The sequence below is a fragment of the Muntiacus reevesi genome, chromosome 1 (assembly GCF_963930625.1).
Source record: "Muntiacus reevesi chromosome 1, mMunRee1.1, whole genome shotgun sequence".
In the NCBI taxonomy this organism is placed as follows: Eukaryota; Metazoa; Chordata; class Mammalia; order Artiodactyla; family Cervidae; genus Muntiacus; species Muntiacus reevesi.
Genome location: NC_089249.1, coordinates 199,637,240 through 199,655,734, shown reverse-complemented (window position 1 = coordinate 199,655,734; position 18,495 = coordinate 199,637,240). Strand labels below are relative to the sequence as shown.

Here is an 18,495-nt window from a genome sequence, read left to right as displayed (position 1 = left end):
AAGAGAGAGAAAAATCGAGGGTGGGTAATGGGAAATTCCCTACTAAATGACCGTCATTAGGGTTAAAGTTGCCAGAAATCTTATCCCAATTCATTTTTATCCGACTTAAAACTCATGCACACTTAACACCTCAGGGTATTTTCATTTCTTTTGCAGAAATGAACGATAAATAAAGGAGGTGGGTTTGGGGGCATATTTAATTCTCATGAGTTCCTTTCTGGGTGACTCAGGTGGTTCAAGGTTGGTTGCGCACTGCGCTTCGTTTCCTATGCATACGTGCATGCTCAGTCGTGTCCGGCTCTTTGAGGGCCCTACGGAGAAGGAATCAGGCCTGTGCCCCTTTCAGTGAAAGTTCAGTTCAGTTCAGTTCAGTTCAGTCGCTCGGTCGTGTCCGACTCTTTGCGACCCCATGAACCGCAGCACGCTAGGCCTCCCTGTCCATCGCCAACGTGAACGAGTAGAGTCCTAACCTCTGGACCGCCTCAAGATTCTGTTTTAACCAATGACCCCTAGGTCAGGCAACTGCACTGTTTCAAAACACCTGTTGTTTAAAGTCCTGGATCCGTTTTCTGAAGCTTTCTCAACAACACTTACTTGCTTACAGACATTTTAGTTTTTTAAGTAAACGTGTGTTTAATTTTATTGACCAACTGGTTTCAGCTAATGTATGTGGCGCACCTTCTTTATTCATTAGATACTTGAAACTGGGCAGGATACCGGGAATGGGATAAGCGCCTGAGACATGGTAAGCGATCACGGATGACCTTACTTAAGGGAGAAAGGTTGTAGAGCTAGACAAATACACAACAAATATACAAAAGAGGCTAATATAAATTAATACAGGCGCTGGAAGCCCAAGCCAACTACTGCCTGAAAGAGCCCAGCGAAAAAGCTAGGAGGCGCCAGCTGTGGGGGTTTCCACGGAAACGCCTCTCCCTCGCCTCCCCGAAAGCTCCACCCTCTCACCACCGAGAGCAAATGACGGACGGGGGTGGCTCCGACGCAGGCGCAGAGTGAGTCAGTCGTCCACCGCCACGGGTTTTGGGCGGAGCTAGGGTGCGCAAGCGCCCTGCCCTCCAGCGCACGAGTCTCCCAGCATTCAGTGAGCGCGCGGGCGGCGGGCGCCTCGGTCTGGAGATTTGCGATCTCTGAGTGGACGGAGTCTGCCGGCCGCTGCGCCGACACGGACCAGGTGGAGGCAGGGGCCGCCGGTGCACACCCGCCAGCTATGAAGCCTCCTGCAGGTACAGGCCGTCTCTTGGTATGGCTCCTCTTGTCGGACCCGGGAGCCCCGTGCCTCTCCCCCGGGGTCGCCCCTGGGGCCTTAGAACGGAGCCAGTGACCCTCGAGTGACCTGGGCCCAGGCTGGGGATGGGGGTCGGCGAGTCTGGAACCCCGCCCCCTCGGTTGCCGAATGAATGATCCAGGTTTTTCAGCGCTTCACTCATTCGGCCAACTCCATTACTTCTCCTGAGGATTGGTCTGCCCTGAGGTGGACTCCAAGGGAGTTCTAGACTTAGTTCCACAGCCGGACGTTCGACAGGCAAAAGGCACGCAGGGGCTTTAGACAGTGATCGGTGCCAGGGCTGGTGGTGCTTCTTTAGGGAGGGCGGTCCTGGAGGGCTTCTCGGAGGAGGTGGCGTTTCATTCAGCCTGGACTTGGCGGGCAGAAGCAGCTGTCCCAGGTGGTGGGAACCGCGAGGGAGGCAAGCACACCAGTAAGACGTTTGGGGAACAACAAGTCATTTTGGCTAGGGCACAGCTGCAGGTCCCTTTTATGTGAAGCGCAACGGGGCACCACAGAAGGGTTTTCCTTTGGGGGAGCAATGTCACCTGCATCGGAGAAGGCAATGGCACCCCACTCCAGTACTCTTGCCTGGAAAATCCCATGGATGGAGGAGCCTGGTAGGCTGCAATCCATGGGGTCACTAAGAGTCGGATACGATTAAGCAACTTCACCTTCACTTTTTACTTTCACTCATTGGAGAAGGAAATGGCAACCCACTCCAGTGTTCTTGCCTGGAGAATCCCAGAGACGGGGGAGCCTGGTGGGCTGACGTCTATGGGGTCACACAGAGTCGGACACGACTGAAGTGACTTAGCAGCAGCAGCAGTCACCTGCATACCAACCATGTTTTAGGAAGTCGCCCAGGATGTTGAGTAGGGCCTCCTCAAATTTTGTCTTGCCCAACCTATCCTCCCCCAGTTCTCTCTGCAGCCTAATACAATGATGATGATAATTGTATTAATGATGATAGTCATAATTACGGTTATTCAGGCCTCAGGAAGGCAGGAATGTAGTCTGCTTTCTTTGGTTCAGGATTGTTAGACCTGGCACGTAGGTGACAGTGAATGTTTACAAACATGCCTGCTCAAAGTTTTCAAACCCTAGCTCCACCAAAATATTTTCCTGACAATTGCAGTTCACTCAGGTCTCCCACCTTTCCTGAGCTCCTGGAGCCCTCCTTTACTGCCAACTCGAATGCAGACTCACAGTCCCTCTTCTACAGTTCTTGAAATCCAAATTATCCTGGAAAGATTTTCCCTAAGCATGAAGCAGCCATTTGGCCGGAAAAATCTAACCTCTATTGATTTAAGGGACTTTTTCTTTTCTCAGCTGGGGTGATTGTGTCTTCCTGTGGGGCTCATGTCTGGGGATATCTATGGTCATCATGACTGGGGATACTCCTTTGAGTGGATGGGGACGAGGGGTGTTGCTCAGCATTCCACAGTGCCCAGGATGGCCCCACACAGAGAATGATCCAGCCACAAGTGTTGATAATACTGTAAAAAAAAAAAATGCTACCCAGAGACACCAAACACAGGCCTGAGCCAGCAGCTTCCTGCAAAGACACCCCCACCCTAATGTTTTGAAAATCAGGGAGTTCAGGACCACGTGGCCTTGCACCACTCCTGCCTGCTAGAAGTAGGGAATGAAGCACTGGTAGACGTTTCCTAGAGCAGCCCCTTCTGCTTGCTTGTTAGGTGCCCTACGCCCAGCTGGAGGGAAAGCGCAGGCTTTATTCGTTAACTCAAGTAACTTGAGACAGGTATAGGCCAACCTACAGATGCTATAGGAACGCCATCACGGGCCTCTCTGAGAAAGGGATGTGAAAAGGAAGATTGATATGGTAGGGCTCTGGGCAGAGGGGACAACTGTAGGAAGGCTCAGGAAACCTCGAAGAAAGCCTGTGTGGCCGGGAACAGAGAAATTGACCAAACCAGCTGGTCAGACCTGCTGTGCCGGACCCAGTAGAGTGGACCAAGTAGAGCAGAAGTCAGTGAACCTGTCTGTGTAGGGCCAAGTGTTTTAGACTTGGCAGGCAGGCCACACAACTTCTTGGTCACGGCAGAATCACCTTTATCTCAGGGGCTAGACAGAAACAGTTGGGACAGTGTTTGGCAACCGTGGGTGTAGACTCTGATAAAGGGTTTGAACTTTAGTCCTGAGTGGAGCCCTGAAAAGGGGACAGGACCCAACCACAGGGTGTGCAGATTTCCAAAGATGGGGTGAACGCCATCTGCTAGTTCACGGCGTGGGAGCAGAAGTAGGTTGCTCGACTTTGAACCATCCCTGTCGCTTGCTGGCTATGGAATCAGGTGATCAAAGGGTTCCCATCTGTGACATGGGGCAACCTAGGGTGCGGGGGACAGAACTATCTTGGAACCCAGTGAGGGCAAGTACACCGCAGAACACCACCCAAAGATTTTTAACTGACAGCTGTCGGTAGAGACCAGACTCTCATCCAGAAAACTCTTGGTGGACGGGGAGGGCTGGGGGCTGGGGAAGTCTTAATTGTCAGGGCTTCCCCCTCTTTTAGAAAAGTAACACAGTATACACGTCATGTGTCACATTCAGGGAACTCGGGGTTCCATCCTGCAGGCAGGTGTTCTTTCAGTGAAATGCAGGTGTATGCTCAGCACTCATGACTTTGGGGGCTGAGTCTTCCTGCGGGGACTGTCCTGGGCGCTTTGGGGTGTTGAGCAGCATGCCTGACCCCAGTGATGCAGTGGTATCACTCCCTGATTGTGGCAACCACAGTGTTCCCTGGGGGCAGGATCCCCTTATGCTTGAGGACCGATCATGCCACGCATCCACACACAGCCCTAGGGTCTCCCCCTACCCTGTTACTCTGACCCTGATTGCGGGCTTGACACAGACCTGCTGGGTATGGTGTCTGTTTCCTGGGTCCAGCCTGCACAGGGGATGCCCTGGACGTGGCGGCACCATGCTCGGCCGTGAACCACCTCCGGTGGGACCTGAGTGCCCAGCAGATCGCCGAGCTCACCACCGAACTCATCGAGCAGACCAAGCGTGTGTATGACCGCGTGGGCGCCCAGGAGCCCCAGGATGTGTCCTATGAGAACACGCTCAAGGCGCTGGCTGACGTGGAGGTGTCCTACACAGGTGAGCCATGCCCCGACCTGGCAACGCCACCTCCTTCCCAGGGATGCAGTGGAGAGAGGTGCTGGCTGGGAAGCGCCCCTGGTGGGCCCTGGTCAGCAGGAGGCAGCCAGGCCTGGCTGGCTTGCACTATCCCCCGGGGCTGCATCATCTGAGGGCCCAGAATGGGTGTCATCAGACCAGCTCGCCTGCCAGCCTTGAAACTGGAGCCCCAGGGGTTGTTTGTTTCCTCTGAGTGGCTGGACTTGGTCCTCTTTGGTTTTCTGCTCCCTGCTACCTCCTTGTTCTCTGGGTAACCTGACGCCCTGGGGCGCCCTTCTCATCACTCTGGAGTTCCTTCCCTCCTCTCATCCATGGGGGTCTGTCCTACAAGTTTGTGTGGTCAGACAGATCCTCAGTCCACCTCCCAAGCCCTGTCTGCAGAGGCTGACGAGGCAGAGAACGCTGAGCCAGGGAAACCCCTCTCTCTGCATCTCTGGGAAAGCTGTTTCTCTGAGAACCGTCTAGAATCCCTGAACTCCGGCTGCAGGATCCTCACGTGTCCCTGATGCTGCATGGTGCTGGGTGTGCTGGGCCCGGCTGCCTGCTCAGACTTCAGAGGGGCCACTCCATGGGGGCCAGTGTGCCATGGGCTCAGAGGTGGGGGCCGTGGTGCAGGCAGTGGATCAAGAGGCCATAGGCCAGTTTTGCCCCCCAGTCACCTGCTGGGGTGGGGCAGACCTCAGTCTCCCCTCTCATCTCCAGCAGGAGGTTCTGGAGGCTGGTTGGTGCAAATTTCCACCTGGGGCATGACCGTGCCAGACAAGTCTCTCCACCTCCACTCCTGTGGCCTTTCCATTTCCCCTCAGTAGACCAAATTATATTATTTTTTTACTTTTTTTTGTTTTTTTGGGTGTGCCATGTGGAACATGGGATCTAGTTCCCAGACCAGGGATTGAACCTGTGCCCCCTGCACTGGGAGTTTGGAGTCAGCCACTGGACCACCTGGGAAGCCCCTTACCCTGCCTTGCTGGGTGTTGGGCTCTCTGAGTGCAGGCTGAGCCCAGCCTGGTGCCCCTTCCCGCGCCCCCTCGGCCCAACCCGCCGCCTGGACTAATCCCACACTCTGCTGTTCTGTTGTCGTGCTCAGAGCCGTCACATGCACAGAGGCCGCCTCTGTCCTTTTCATGGCTTGCTATCGGGCAGCTGGTGTCAGGGCCCCCTCAGACCCTGCCGTGTTTGGTCCAGTCAGCTGAGCAGGTCACCGCCTCTGGAGGGTCCACTGTGCAGCTGACCCACCAGCCCTGGGACGTTCTCAGTGGGCTGGGGCCATAGAAGCCATCAAACCATGATGGTACTTCAGGTCCCTCGCCCTCCCCCCACCCCCCCTCAAAGTACACACTTTTGAAAAAACTGCTCTGTTGAAGGGGGCTTCCCTGATGGTCTGATGGTTAGGACTCCACACTTCCACTGCTGGGCGTGCAGGTTCAATCCCTAGTTGGGCAACGGAGTTCCTGTATACCACTCGGTGATATAAAAGAACTGCTGAGATACATTTCATACACCATGTAATCTGCCCACATTAAGCCTAGATTTCATTGGTTTTTAGTGTATTTAGCATATACAACCATCACCAGTATCTAAATTCTAGAACCTTCCATTACCCCAAAGAGGTCCCCCATCTCCATTAGCAGTCACTTCCTGACAGTGTGAACCCACTTTCTGTGTCTGTGGTCCTGCCTGTTCTGCACGTTTCCCATCAGTGGAATCACACCGTGTGTGTCCTTCCATGTCTGCCTCTCTTACTGAGCATAGTGTCCTCACGGTCGGTCCATGTGGTAGCAAGCTTCAGGGCTTCTCTTCTTTCATGGCTGAGTGATGCTCCCGTGTGCAGAGGCACATGTGTGTCCAGTCGTCTGCTGACCGATATCTGAGTTGTGTCCACTGTTGGTCACTGCGGATCACACTGCTCTGATGACGTGTGACCATTTTTTGGGTGGACAGTGTTCTGCTCCTCTCGGGTGTCCACCTGAGAGTGGGGCTGTGGGTCACATGGTGACACAGCGGAAGTGTGTGTTCTCACAGTCGCCACGTGCCCACTGTCTCATGCACATGGTGCGCCATGAAGCATAAAATTGTCGGTGCCCTGCAGCCTGGCCATGGCCGCCAGGGCACCTTTTTGGCGCTGAGTCCCTTCAGCCTCTCCTGGTCTCATCCTGCTCCCTGTTCCCGTCCTTCTCGGCTTGAGGTGTCCAGAGCTGAGTCCCGTCCCATCTGGACCACGAGTCCTTGAGGACGAGGTTAATCATGCTCGTCTCTCACCCAGGGCTGCACCTGCCCGTTGCCCTGCGGGGCCATTCTCTCACCTGTACTGTCTCCCCATTTCAGTTCAGAGGAACATCCTTGACTTCCCCCAGCATGTCTCTCCCTCCAAGGACATCCGCACAGCCAGCACGGAAGCGGACAAGAAGCTGTCAGAGTTCGATGTGGAAATGAGCATGAGGCAGGATGTGTACCAGAGGATCGTTTGGCTGCAGGTGAGTGAGGGCCGGGCCAGAGTGTGGACCTCCCAGGTGGAGAGGTCCCGCTCCCAGGCTTCATGAGGTGGACAGAGCCCTGCAAGGGGCAATGGGACCGTTTTTCCACAACAGACAATGTTAGAGACGTGACAGAGACAAGCAGGAGGGAGGAGAGGTGTGCAATGCCTTCCCATGTGCACATGTCATCTCACATCCCTGACCTTGCTGGGGTCACCTCAGGGGGACATCCCATCTCCCACGTGAGGCGAAGGGACCAGTGACAGGGGTGTGCACATCCTTCCTCCCTGGTGGTGCCCCTGAGCACTGCTCCCACCGTTAGGGGACTGCAGATGCTCCTTGCATGGCTGGTGGGTGGTTCTTAGAACCTGCCAGACATGTCCGCATCGGAACCAGGAAGACCCTGGTGTACTTTGTGCAGACTCAGGGACTGGGGCCTCAGAAAGCATAGGCAGTGTTTAACTGAAGTGTTTATTGGGACCATTATAGGTTCACATCTTGTTGTTAGAAACGATTCAGAGAGGTCCCAGTTGAGCTTTGTCCGGTTGTCCCCGAAGTCACGTTTTGTGACAGGTCATTGTCACAGCAGGGTCCTAACATTGACACAGCTGCCCCATCCATTGCCCTGGGGAGGCCCCTGGCAGCTTTGGTTTGGGGCTGTCCCCAGTCACGCAAGGTCCTATGTGGACTTGAATCTGGTTCCCTGGGTCAGTGCTCGGGCCTGCAGTGCTGAGTCCTGCGATAGCTGCTTTGTTAGGAAGTTTTGCCTTTCAGGAAACCTGCAAACTCCCTTTCAGCGTGACTGCACCATTCTACATTCCTTTCAGTGATGACATCCTGCTTCCCCATGGCCTCGTAGGCATTTGGCACCGTCTCTGTGGTTTTCTTGTTCAGGAGAAGGTCCAGAAGGACTCGCTGAGACCAGAGGCATCAAGGTACCTGGAGCGACTAATCAAACTGGGCCGGAGGAACGGGCTGCACCTGCCAGAGGAGACACAGGAAGTGAGAGCCTAGCCTGTGATGACCCTCACCCCCGTGCCCAAGCCCCAACCCCAGGCCCAGGCCCAGGGCCCAGGGGAGCCGGCTCTTTCCTCAGCACCCCTCCTCCTTGTTTCTGAACCCAGGCTGATCAGTTTCTGTTTCTGAAAACCAGATGGACTCTGAATGAACAGTTTAGATCCCTTAAGATGGCCAAAGCTTAGATTCCCCAGGGCTCTGAGAGTGGTGGTCTCTATGGGGCACCCCTGCTTCCAGGTCCTTCACTGATCACTGGGAAGCAAGAACAGGGGGCCGGGATCTAGGGTTTAGATATCTGAGCTCAGCACAACTCCTGGGGAGCCCTGAATCTAGAACCCCCCACTCTTTCCATTCCCCTGGACTCTCACAACAGTCTTTATCCATCAGAAAATCAAGAGCATCAAGAAGAAGCTGAGTCTCCTGTGCATCGACTTCAACAAGAACCTCAACGAAGATACGACCTTCCTGCCGTTCACACGCGAGGAGCTGGGTGCGTGGGTGCACAGGGTGACAGGCGGGGGAGGGGAGCATTCCCTGGGAGGGCCTCCTTCCCCAGGGGCGCTCCGGGAGTCTGGAGCCCAAGGTCCTGGATCCTTCCTTGGGGAGGGCTGGGATCTGTCTGCCGAGGTTCTGCCTGGCCCTGCTCTGTGAGGTGTGATCCTTTAACTCATGGTGTCCTCCCAGTCTGGCTCTGCATGGGGGCTTGAAGGCCTGGGGCCTGGGAGGCTTTCTCAGCTTCTACCTTCTTCCCCAAATGCCTTATTTTGAAAACTTGGTGCCTGTGGGAAAGTGGCGAGAATAGTGGGAGACCCCATGTGCACCCCAGACCTGGCCTCATTGTGTATGTGCAACTCCTGCACTGGGGCCTCCAGACCTGTCACCAGGGACGGTGCCTCCTGCGCCCCCAGGTACAGGCCCTCGGGATGGGGTCCCCACCCATCCTGATGACTATCTTTACGTTTCTGGCCCTGATCAGCTCAAGTTAAGCCTCACGTTCCTTTCTGATCTCTCCAGACGCCTTCCCCATTGACAGACTTGCTTCCATTTTACCCATACTGACAATTATGCAGAATCCAGGCAGGTGGGTAGTGGCCTGTGAGCCCTGCCCGGGGGTCTGACGGTGCTGTCCCATATGCTGTGATACTGCCTGGGCCTCTGGTCAGCAGAGACTCGGGGACACAAATGTGCTCTGTCCTGAGCAGGAGCGTCAGGTCCATCACGCTGACCTCTGCCACTCTGACTTTTTGTCCCCACTGCTCTGTCCCAGGCAGCAAGGCCCATGTGACTCCCAAGGCTTTCAGGCCAAAGGGCCATCCCAGGCCTCTGGAATCCACCGTCCTGTGGGGCTGGCTGCTTTTCTGCCCACTGTCCAGCCCAGGGCCCGGCTAGTTCAGCCTGGCCTCCTGGGCAGGAATGTGAACCCCCAGCGCATGGAACAGCCACTGAAAGCCCCGGTGACCTGTCTCACGGGGCTGGGATGGCAGCTGGACTTGTGTGGCCGCCTGACAGGGTTTCAGTCCCAGCTGAGCAGTAGCCATGCCGGGTCATTTCTCCGGGTTGCGAAAGGCTCTGGAGTGTCATTTTACAGGAACGTAGGTAGTGTGTTGTGTCTCTGTTTTCTCCCCCACCCCAGCCTCTAGAGAGAGTCGTGTATACACGTATAAAACCCTGTTTTCTTTTCCTAAGTCCTCATCCATAGGCTAAACTGACTTCCACCCGGCATCGCCTCTGTAGTGTTGGCTGTTTTCCCCTCATGATCAGTCATTTCTCCCAGGAATCCTGAAGGCTGCAGCTCCTCCCACTGTCACCGGCTCGTGTCCTGGCCCTGTCTTAGTGGGTGTCCTCTCGTGTGTCAGAACTAGCCCCCCACAGCCCTGGCCATGTCCTTGCATCCACGGGCTTCTAGGCTCTGGTCTTTCCCCTGGGGGTGTCCTTGCTGTCCTCACTTTCTCAGATGCTCATTGTCCCAGTTTGGCCCCTTCAAATGGACGCATCCCCGTAGTTCTTGAAGCACCTCCTGTTGGACATGGACTGAGCTGGGCTCGCTGTGTCCTCTCCCTGGCGTGGCCCCAGCGGGGTGGTTGGAACTGAGATCTGGCTGCCAGGGAGCTATTGCTTCTGGATCCCTCAGTCGCCGGGAGCTGGGAAACCCACCTGGCAGGTTCCACCTCCTGCTGCGGCCTCTCACCCAGGAAGGACATGGGAGGAGGCGGCAGTCCACACTGTCCCAGGGTGGCGCCTGTTCTGGGATGCAGGCTGACCTGGGATGACCGGACAAGCTCCACCTCCCCCTCCCTGAGAGCGTCCTGAGGGAGCAGAGCTCTGAGGTGGGAGAGCCCTCAACATTGCTCCTCTGAGTGCAGACACATGCAAAGGGCATGGGGAAGCCCAGCCTGCCATCTCATTCCTCACTTCCCATGCAGCAGGGGCTTCCACTCCTCCTACCTCAGCTGGGCGGCTTGCCAGTCCCCTCAGAACCCCCAATTTGGCCCCCACAGGAGGGCTCCCTGAAGACTTTATAAATTCACTGGAGAAGACCGAGGATGAGAAACTGAAGGTCACGCTCAAGTACCCACACTACTTTCCCCTCCTGAAGAAATGCCATGTGCCCGAGACCCGGAGGAAAGTGGAGGAGGCCTTCAACTGCCGGTGCAAGGAGGTAAGGAAGCACCGCCACTGCTCATTGCCCAGCAGGGCCTGATCTTGGTCTGCCCTCTCAGAGTCCCCGGGTCTGGCTCAGCCCCCAAGGGCTGCTGAGCCTGCCAATCCCAGGGCTGGTCTGGATGGGAGGGGTTGGCACTTCCCTCTCCTGGCCATGGACTTGACTGGGGCAGAGTCCTGGGTTAGGGCCCTGGTGCTGTGGAGACGGCACTGCTGGCCACCAGCTCCCGGCCCCTCATCCTTCTGGATGTTCTCTGTCAGCTTCCGGGTGTAGTTAGGGTTCCTGTTGTGAACAGGCGTATTTCTCCTCGTAAATGAACCTGGTCAATGTCACTCTGTGTCTGTCCCACAAGCTGGGGAGGCTGAGTGAAGCCCTCAGGTGCCGGCAGAGCCCTGAGCCCAAGGAGACCCCAATGGGTTATAAAGACCATGTGTTATGACAGGACCAAGTGCAGAGAAATCCGGGCAGTGGTGGTTGAGGGGGTCGTGGGGGCCATGGCTGCCAGGAACCTGAGAGCCCTCCCGTGGACACCTGGCCTGTGGCTCCAGTGCTACCGTCTATCTGTCCGTCTGTGGGCTCTAGGAGAACTGCGCCATTCTCAGGGAACTGGTGAGGCTGCGGGCTCAGAAGTCCCGTCTGCTGGGGTTCAGCACACATGCCGACTACGTGCTAGAGATGAACATGGCCAAGACCAGCCAGGTGGTGGCCACTTTCCTAGGTAACCCCACCCCCTTGCCCCAGGTGCCTGGGGGGAGGTGTGAGGGCTAGGGGCCACCTCAACTGGACGAGGTGCTGCCTGCGAGCCCCGCTTTGTCCACCCTTGGGGGTCATGTGGGGTGAGTGGTGGGGGCTGGAGACGGCCAAGGGAGGTAGCTGAGCCTCACACACCCCACATCGCCCACAGATGAGCTGGCGCAGAAGCTGAAGCCACTCGGGGAGCAGGAGCGGGCGGTGATCCTGGAGCTGAAGAGGGTGGAGTGCGAGCAGCGCGGCCTGGCCTTCGACGGGTGCATCAACGCCTGGGACATGCGCTACTACATGAACCAGGTGGAGGAGACGCGCTACCGTGTGGACCAGAATCTACTCAAGGAGTACTTCCCCATGCAGGTGGTGACTCGCGGGCTGCTGGGCATCTACCAGGAGCTCCTGGGCCTCAGCTTCCAGCTGGAGGAGGGTGCCGCCGTGTGGCATGAGGACGTGGCGCTATATGCCGTGCGAGATGCGGCCTCGGGCAAGCTCATCGGCAAGTTCTACCTGGACCTCTACCCCCGGTGTGTGCATGGAGGACCCATCAGCCAGGCTGGGCTGGGCTGGGCACTCACTCCGCCCACCCCCAGCGGCCAAGACTGACCCCACGTCCCCCGTCCCCACCCAGGGAAGGCAAGTATGGGCATGCAGCCTGCTTTGGCCTGCAGCCAGGCTGCCTGCGGAAGGATGGGAGCCGGCAGATCGCCATCGCTGCCATGGTGGCCAACTTTACCAAACCCACACCCGATGCGCCCTCCCTGCTGCAGCACGATGAGGTGGAGACCTACTTCCATGAGTTCGGCCACGTGATGCACCAGCTCTGCTCCCAGGTGGGTGTGGGGCATAGGAGGGTGGGGCGTGGTGGTCTACAGGCAGGTTGGTACCAGCTTCCGTCCCTGAACCCCACACCCTGGATGTGTGAACAGCAGCAAGGGATGTCCTTGTGGCTCCGGAAGCTGGGAGCCCCGGGTAAAGGCATAAGCAGGGCCAGTTCCCTATGTGTTAAGTCCCAGGGACTTTCCTCATTGGGCCCGCCAGATGAGCATCCATCCCTGGGACCTGGTTGCACATGTGCTTGTGCTTGGCCCTCTTGCGGTCAGCCCTCAGCCTGAGAGCCATGCTCACACAAGCTGCCCCGGAGTGTGAGTGGACAGTTCAGAACAGCTCACCAAGCTGTGTGACCATCCCGGTGCCATGTTCTGGAAATTTTCCATCACCCCAAAAATGTCCCTCACGCACCTTAGCTATCATTACTCCCAACCCCTAGCCCCCAGCCCCTGACAACCAAGAATCCACTGTCTGTGTCTGTGGTTTGGCCTATTCCGGACGTTTCCCATCAGTGGAATCACACCCTGTGTGTCCTTCTGTGTCTGCTCCTCTCACTGAGCGTCGTGTTCTCGTCCACATGGTAGTGAATGTCAGGGCTTCTCTCCTTTTCATGGCTGAGGGATGCTTCCGTTTGTGGAGGGACCTCTTCTGCTGTATTTCTGAGCAGAATGTTTTGACTTTGAAATTGTTAAATGTTTCCTCACACATTTTGCAAATTCTTCTCTAACTCAAGGCATAAAGAGTTTCTTCTGAATTTTTTTCCTGTGAGTTTAGTAGTTGAGCTCTTCATTTTGGTGTTACTGTCTGTGGTGTGAGGGCGGGGGCATCCCAGCCCTCGCCCCCACCACCTTTAGCCCCCTTCACACCCCTGCCCTTGAGCAGCTTCCTCGCGATCCACTCAGGGATGACTTGCTGTCCCTGGACCGCTCCTCTGCCGGTGACCCTCATGGCTCCCTCGCAGCCATTGTGTCTTTCTTAGTATGGATGATTCTCAGTGTTCAAGGCAGTTCTGTGCTATAAAGTCACTGTGAATGTGGAGGGAGCGGTTACTGAGCCACCGCCCCTGCAGACAGTGCAGAGCCAAGCTCCCGTGAGTCTTTGTCACCCGGTTTTCAGGACTGATCCTCACTCGGCTTCATGTGCTCTGTGTTTCTATTTATCGACACCTGGTCTGATACCAGCTGTTGGGTCAGTCATGCTGAGCCCCTGGCTGGCAGGGCTGTGACCCTCACCTGGACAAAGCTCATCTGACACACGCACTATCTCCGTGAGCACCTCACTGCCTTCTTGCGCCCCAGTCACTGGATAGCACTTCAGCCCTACACTGGGGGGTCCATCTAGAACAGAGAAATCACCCCCCAAAACATGAGAATGCACACATGGGGCAGTCAATAGACTGAGAAGGATGCTTGTTTGCAGTTGGTATTGGAACCCAAAGGCAGGGGTCCAGGTACCAGTGACATCTGACTGCCTCCCTGGGTCCCAGGAAGAACATGCCAGGTCACTCAGCCCACTGGCCCTGGCTCTGCCAGGCCTGGGTTCCAGCCACACTGCCATCAGGTACTGTCTTCAGGAAGAGTATCAAGATGCAGGAAAGAGGAGAAAGGAGCTCCTGCCGTCGCCGGCCACCTAGATCCACTGCATCTAGGACTCTGTGGATGGGGAGGGGCGCTGTGACCTGCTGGACGGCAGGCTCTCTGACTCCCTGTGTCCCGGGTTGGTCAGGGTCTGGGGCCTCCTACAGTTCCCCCCTCCCCCGCCCCCACAGGCCGAGTTTGCCATGTTCAGCGGGACGCATGTGGAGCGGGACTTTGTGGAGGCCCCGTCGCAGATGCTGGAGAATTGGGTGTGGGAGGCGGAACCGCTGCTCCGGATGTCCCAGCACTACCGCACGGGCAGCTCCATCCCCCAGGAGCTCCTGGACAAGCTCATCAAGTCCCGCCAGGCCAATACAGGTGCGACTGGGGAAGGATGGAGCTGCCCAGACGCCAAACACCCAGCGCCCCACCTCCTTCCTCCCCTCCCCCTGGGGAAAGTGGCCCGGACACACACCCAGCCCCATCTCCCCACCCCCACCTCCCCCCAGGTCTCTTCAACCTGCGCCAGATCGTCCTGGCCAAGGTGGACCAGGCCTTGCACACGCAGACAGCCGCAGACCCGGCCAAGGAGTATGCCCGCCTGTGCCAGGAGATCCTCGGGGTCCCCGCCACGCCAGGTAGCCGTGCTCCCACGGGGTGCCTTAGGGGCCGGGGTGGTGGCCACTGCCCAGGTGGTGAAAGTCATTTAGTGATGTGTGAAGTGGGGACTGTTTGACAGGCTTCAGTCAAGGCCCAGGAGGAGCCACTGACCTCTGGGCTCATCCTACCACAGTCCTTGGGCCTGTCCCTCCAGCTGTGGCACGTGGGGGCCATGGTAGGCTGGCGGCTCTGCACAGGCTTTGTGAGAAGCCCAGGGGGTCAGGAAAGGGTTTGTACCTGGATGTATGAGTAGTGGAGGTTTGAACATGTATGTGTTGGTGTGTATACACGCCGTTCACCCCTCCATGGGCCTCTAAGACGTCCTTCAGGGAGTGTGGTAACCAACGCGTTTCCCACTGTCCACGGTGAGCCCTGACTCATCAGAGTCTGAGCAACCAACCTTGTAAGGTGCTCCGGGTGAACTGTTGTGAGCTTGAGCAGAAAGTGGGCAAAGACTTATTTTCCTCTGTGAGTTGCCCACGAGACCCCCATTTTCTAGAAGTGTTAGACCAGTTGCCCTCCTGTGACATGGGCCTCAGACGGGGCTGCTTCGAGGTCCTTCTCTCTGGAAAAATCCTGAGGGGGCCCAGGGGCCATGACCAGAGCCTCTCCGTGTCCATCCTAGGAACCAACATGCCTGCGACCTTCGGCCACCTGGCGGGTGGCTATGACGCCCAGTACTATGGCTACCTATGGAGTGAGGTGTACTCTGCTGACATGTTCCACACGCGCTTCAAGCAGGAGGGCGTCCTGAGTGGCAAGGTGAGAGGTTGGCCTGGGCCCCTTTGCCCTGAGGGCTCCTGCCCCCTACACCCCCAGATGCTGGGTATCCTTCCTCCCTGGTGATGCCGAGGGCCCCTTGGAGCCAGGGAGGGGTGCACAACCCTCCTCCAGCCCCGCACCCTCTTGGCAGGTCGGCATGGACTACAGAAGCTGCATCCTGAGGCCGGGCGGCTCCGAGGACGCCAGTGTCATGTTGAAGCTCTTCCTGGGTCGTGACCCCAAGCAGGACGCCTTCCTCCTGAGCAAAGGGCTGCAGGTGGAGGGCTGTGAGCCGCCAGCCTGCTGATGGCATGGGGCTCTGGCCCCCCACCCTGGCGGGCCCGGCCGCGTGCTACCTGTCCAGGTGCCTTAGTGCCCAGTTGGGGCAGGTGGGGGGCTCCAGCCCAGGGACTGGGCAGGGGAGGGGCTGTGTGTCCATCCCCCTCCCCCCCGCCCAGTCCCCGTGTCCCCATCGGCCCACATGGGCTGAAAGGTCTCCACCTGGAGGTGTCTGGAAAGTCTCCTGTCTGGTCAAGACGCCTCTTTGTTGCACTAATGCAGCCCTTTCCTGGGAGTTTTCCCTAGTTAAAAAAACAGTTCTTTGAAATGCAGCCATTAAAAAAAAAAAGATTCAGTCTTGATCTCTGCCTGCCTCCCTTCCACTGCAGGAACAGTGCTGTGGCCAATTTGTTGTTTTTCATTTGTTTGGAGTTTTTTGGCCTCGCCTTATGGCATGCGGGATCCTAGTTGCCCAACTGGGGATCAAACACATGCCCCCTGCGTTTGAAGCACAGAGTATTAACCTCTGGACTGCCAGGGAAGTCCCCGATCCAGTATAGACAAGCAACACAAGGAGTGGGTCTGGCCTGGGCTGGGCAGTGGGGCTCTGGGTTCAAGCCTCAGGGTTAGGCTGTTGGGTGAGTGGGGCCTCCTGGGAGACCCACCTCAGCCGGGCTGAGCACAGGTGGCCACTGGCCAGTGCACCGGTCTCATCCACACATCCTGAACTGCCCTTGGGCGTCCCCACTCTTGGGGACCCCTCCATGCCAGAGGGAGTCGGGGGTCCCAGGTTAAAGCAGGTCATGTGGGTCTTCTCGCCAGCCACAGGGTTCAGCCCAGACATCGAGAGGTAGTTCAGTTGAGGCTGGTGCTGTCAGGCCCATGATTTTTGTTGAAGCGGTTTGGGGAAAGAAATTCTGTTTTTCCCCCAGACTTGGAACTTGGAGAGTATGGGCAGTCAGGCAGAGCTGTCCTTAGACAGAGGCCACTCAGCGCAAAGGAGCCCATGCCACGAGGGCAGGCCTCCCTAAGACCCCATTGCCACCCCACACTGGGCACTGAGCCCTGGATCCCCTCTCCTGTCACCTGCAAGCCAGAGTGCGTCCTTGACCACATCTCAGAGACCCCACCTGAGACGTGGCACAGCCGAGGCTGGGCCTGGCAGAATGCCCCACCTTGTAGGAGCCTTCAGGGACCTACCTAGGCCCCTGCCTGCTCGGCTTAGGGCTATGGCAGAGATATGGGGAGAAGAGGTGGTTCTGGTCGAGGGGGACGCAGGGCAGGACCTACCCAAGACTGCCCGGGCTCCTGGCCTCTGTTGAGTCTCAGAACAAACACCACGTTTGGAAGGGTGTGTATGTTAAAAGTACATCACATGTTTGCTATTTCAGTGTAATGGTAGCAGGAAACAGGGTTAGCTCAAGGCCAGGGACGGGCAGGGGGTAAGGGAATGAGTATCCTTGGTTGCCACCTTCCTGGGATTCAAGTTTGAGTGTGCTCAGACGCTCAGTCACATGTGACTCTGTGACCCCATGGACTGTAGCCTGCCAGACTCCTCTATCTGTGGAAATTCTCCAGGCAAGAATACTGGAGTGGGCTGCCATGCCTTCCTCCAGGCTCCTCAGCCGTCAGTTGTGGCTACAGAGGCTGTCTGGCCCCAGCAGGAAAGTGAAGAGGGAAGGGTTTGGAGATACCCCGGGGCCTTTCCACCTGCTTCCCTTTGCACCTGTCTCCACACCCCCTCCCTCCCTCCCTCCCTTCGTGCCCCTACTCCAGTGTCTCTCTATGTTCTGTTAAGGGAGATGAAGAATTTCCTCCTTAAAAGGGTAGTTTGAGTTGGTTATTCTGTTACTCATAGCTGGAAAGTACAGCCAAGCACTTTTGAATATTTTATTCATCACCTAAAGGAATTGACCCAGGGTGATGCATCCAAAGAGGGTTAAAAGTCAGATTTGATAAAAAACTGCTCCCAACCCTGTATACCTGCTGAGTGTAAGGTAAAGAATGAGAAGACAATTGACATGGTCATTACCAAAACAATACATTTCTTAGGCAGAGGGCATTTTATCTCCTTCAGTGAATCTCTGCACATAACTTTGATTTAAAAATTCAATGTATTTGATTATATATCTATATATAATTGTATAATTCTTTTTGGCCGGACCATGTGCCATGCGGGATCTTAGTTCCCTGGCCAGGGATCAACCTGTGCACCCTGCATTGGAAGCAGAGTCTTAACCACTGAACCGCCAGGGAAGTCCTCCCTAACAGTTTTCTGATGGACTCAATATCCATTTAGAACATAGATAAATTTTGTTGTTGTTATTTAGTCCCTAAGTCATGTCCAACTCTTTGGTGACCCCACAAACTGTAGCCCGCCAGGGTCCTCTGTCCATTGGATTTCCCAGGCAAGGATAGTGGAGTGAGTTGCCATTTCCTCCTTCAGGGGATCTTCCCAACCCAGGGGTCAAACCCAAGTCTTCTGCTTGGCAGGCGGATCCTTTACCTCTGAGCCACCAGGAAAGCCCGGATGTATTTTAGGACAGGGTAGAATAATTCTTGGGCTTCCCTGGTGGCACTAGTGGTTACCCACCTGCCTATGCAGGAGATATAAAAGGTGAGTTCCATCCCTGAGTCGGGAAGATCCTCTGAAGGAGGGAATGGCAACCTATTCCAGCATTCTTGCCTGGAGAATCCCTTGGACAGAGGAGCCGTGGGCTACAGTCCATGGGGTCACAAAGAGTTGGACACGACAAGCGATTTAGAACAAGCGCCCACAAAACAGTTTTTAATTGGCACCCTGTCTCATTCTGTATCATGTTTCAGCACTTGGACAGCTCCCAGTTCATTGCTGCACTTCCTGTGGCCTGTTCCTGTCTTAGAGTTTTGGCTTCTTAAGTCAAACTGATTGCGTTCATGTTCCATGACATTTCAGAAATAGGGAATTCCTGATTAGGGGTTAGGTAGAATTACCTAGGCAGTGGTGAGAACATCCCAAACAAAAAGGAGATCCTAATAATTATAATGATGGGTTGGCAGGAA

General features: G+C 56.2%; 1 protein-coding gene across 1 annotated transcript; it reads left to right on the top strand.

Annotated features, from left to right (window-relative positions):
• The first annotated feature begins 1,085 nt into the window (after positions 1-1,085).
• Positions 1,086-15,790, top strand: THOP1 (thimet oligopeptidase 1). Its single transcript, XM_065934039.1, has 13 exons — positions 1,086-1,244; positions 4,196-4,408; positions 6,773-6,921; positions 7,816-7,923; positions 8,326-8,428; positions 10,437-10,597; positions 11,183-11,318; positions 11,505-11,871; positions 11,976-12,177; positions 13,944-14,130; positions 14,262-14,390; positions 15,038-15,174; positions 15,326-15,790. The coding sequence occupies exons 1-13, from the start codon at positions 1,229-1,231 to the stop codon at positions 15,479-15,481; spliced, it is 2,064 nt and encodes a 687-aa protein (XP_065790111.1). The 5' UTR covers positions 1,086-1,228; the 3' UTR covers positions 15,482-15,790.
• The last annotated feature ends 2,705 nt before the right edge of the window (positions 15,791-18,495 follow it).

Bases quoted from the DNA above. Each gene is read 5' to 3' on its own strand.
- THOP1 (XM_065934039.1), top strand. The intron at 6,922-7,815 runs GTGAGTGAGGGC...TTTCTTGTTCAG, and splicing joins AGAGGATCGTTTGGCTGCAG to GAGAAGGTCCAGAAGGACTC. The intron at 15,175-15,325 runs GTGAGAGGTTGG...CCCTCTTGGCAG, and splicing joins AGGGCGTCCTGAGTGGCAAG to GTCGGCATGGACTACAGAAG.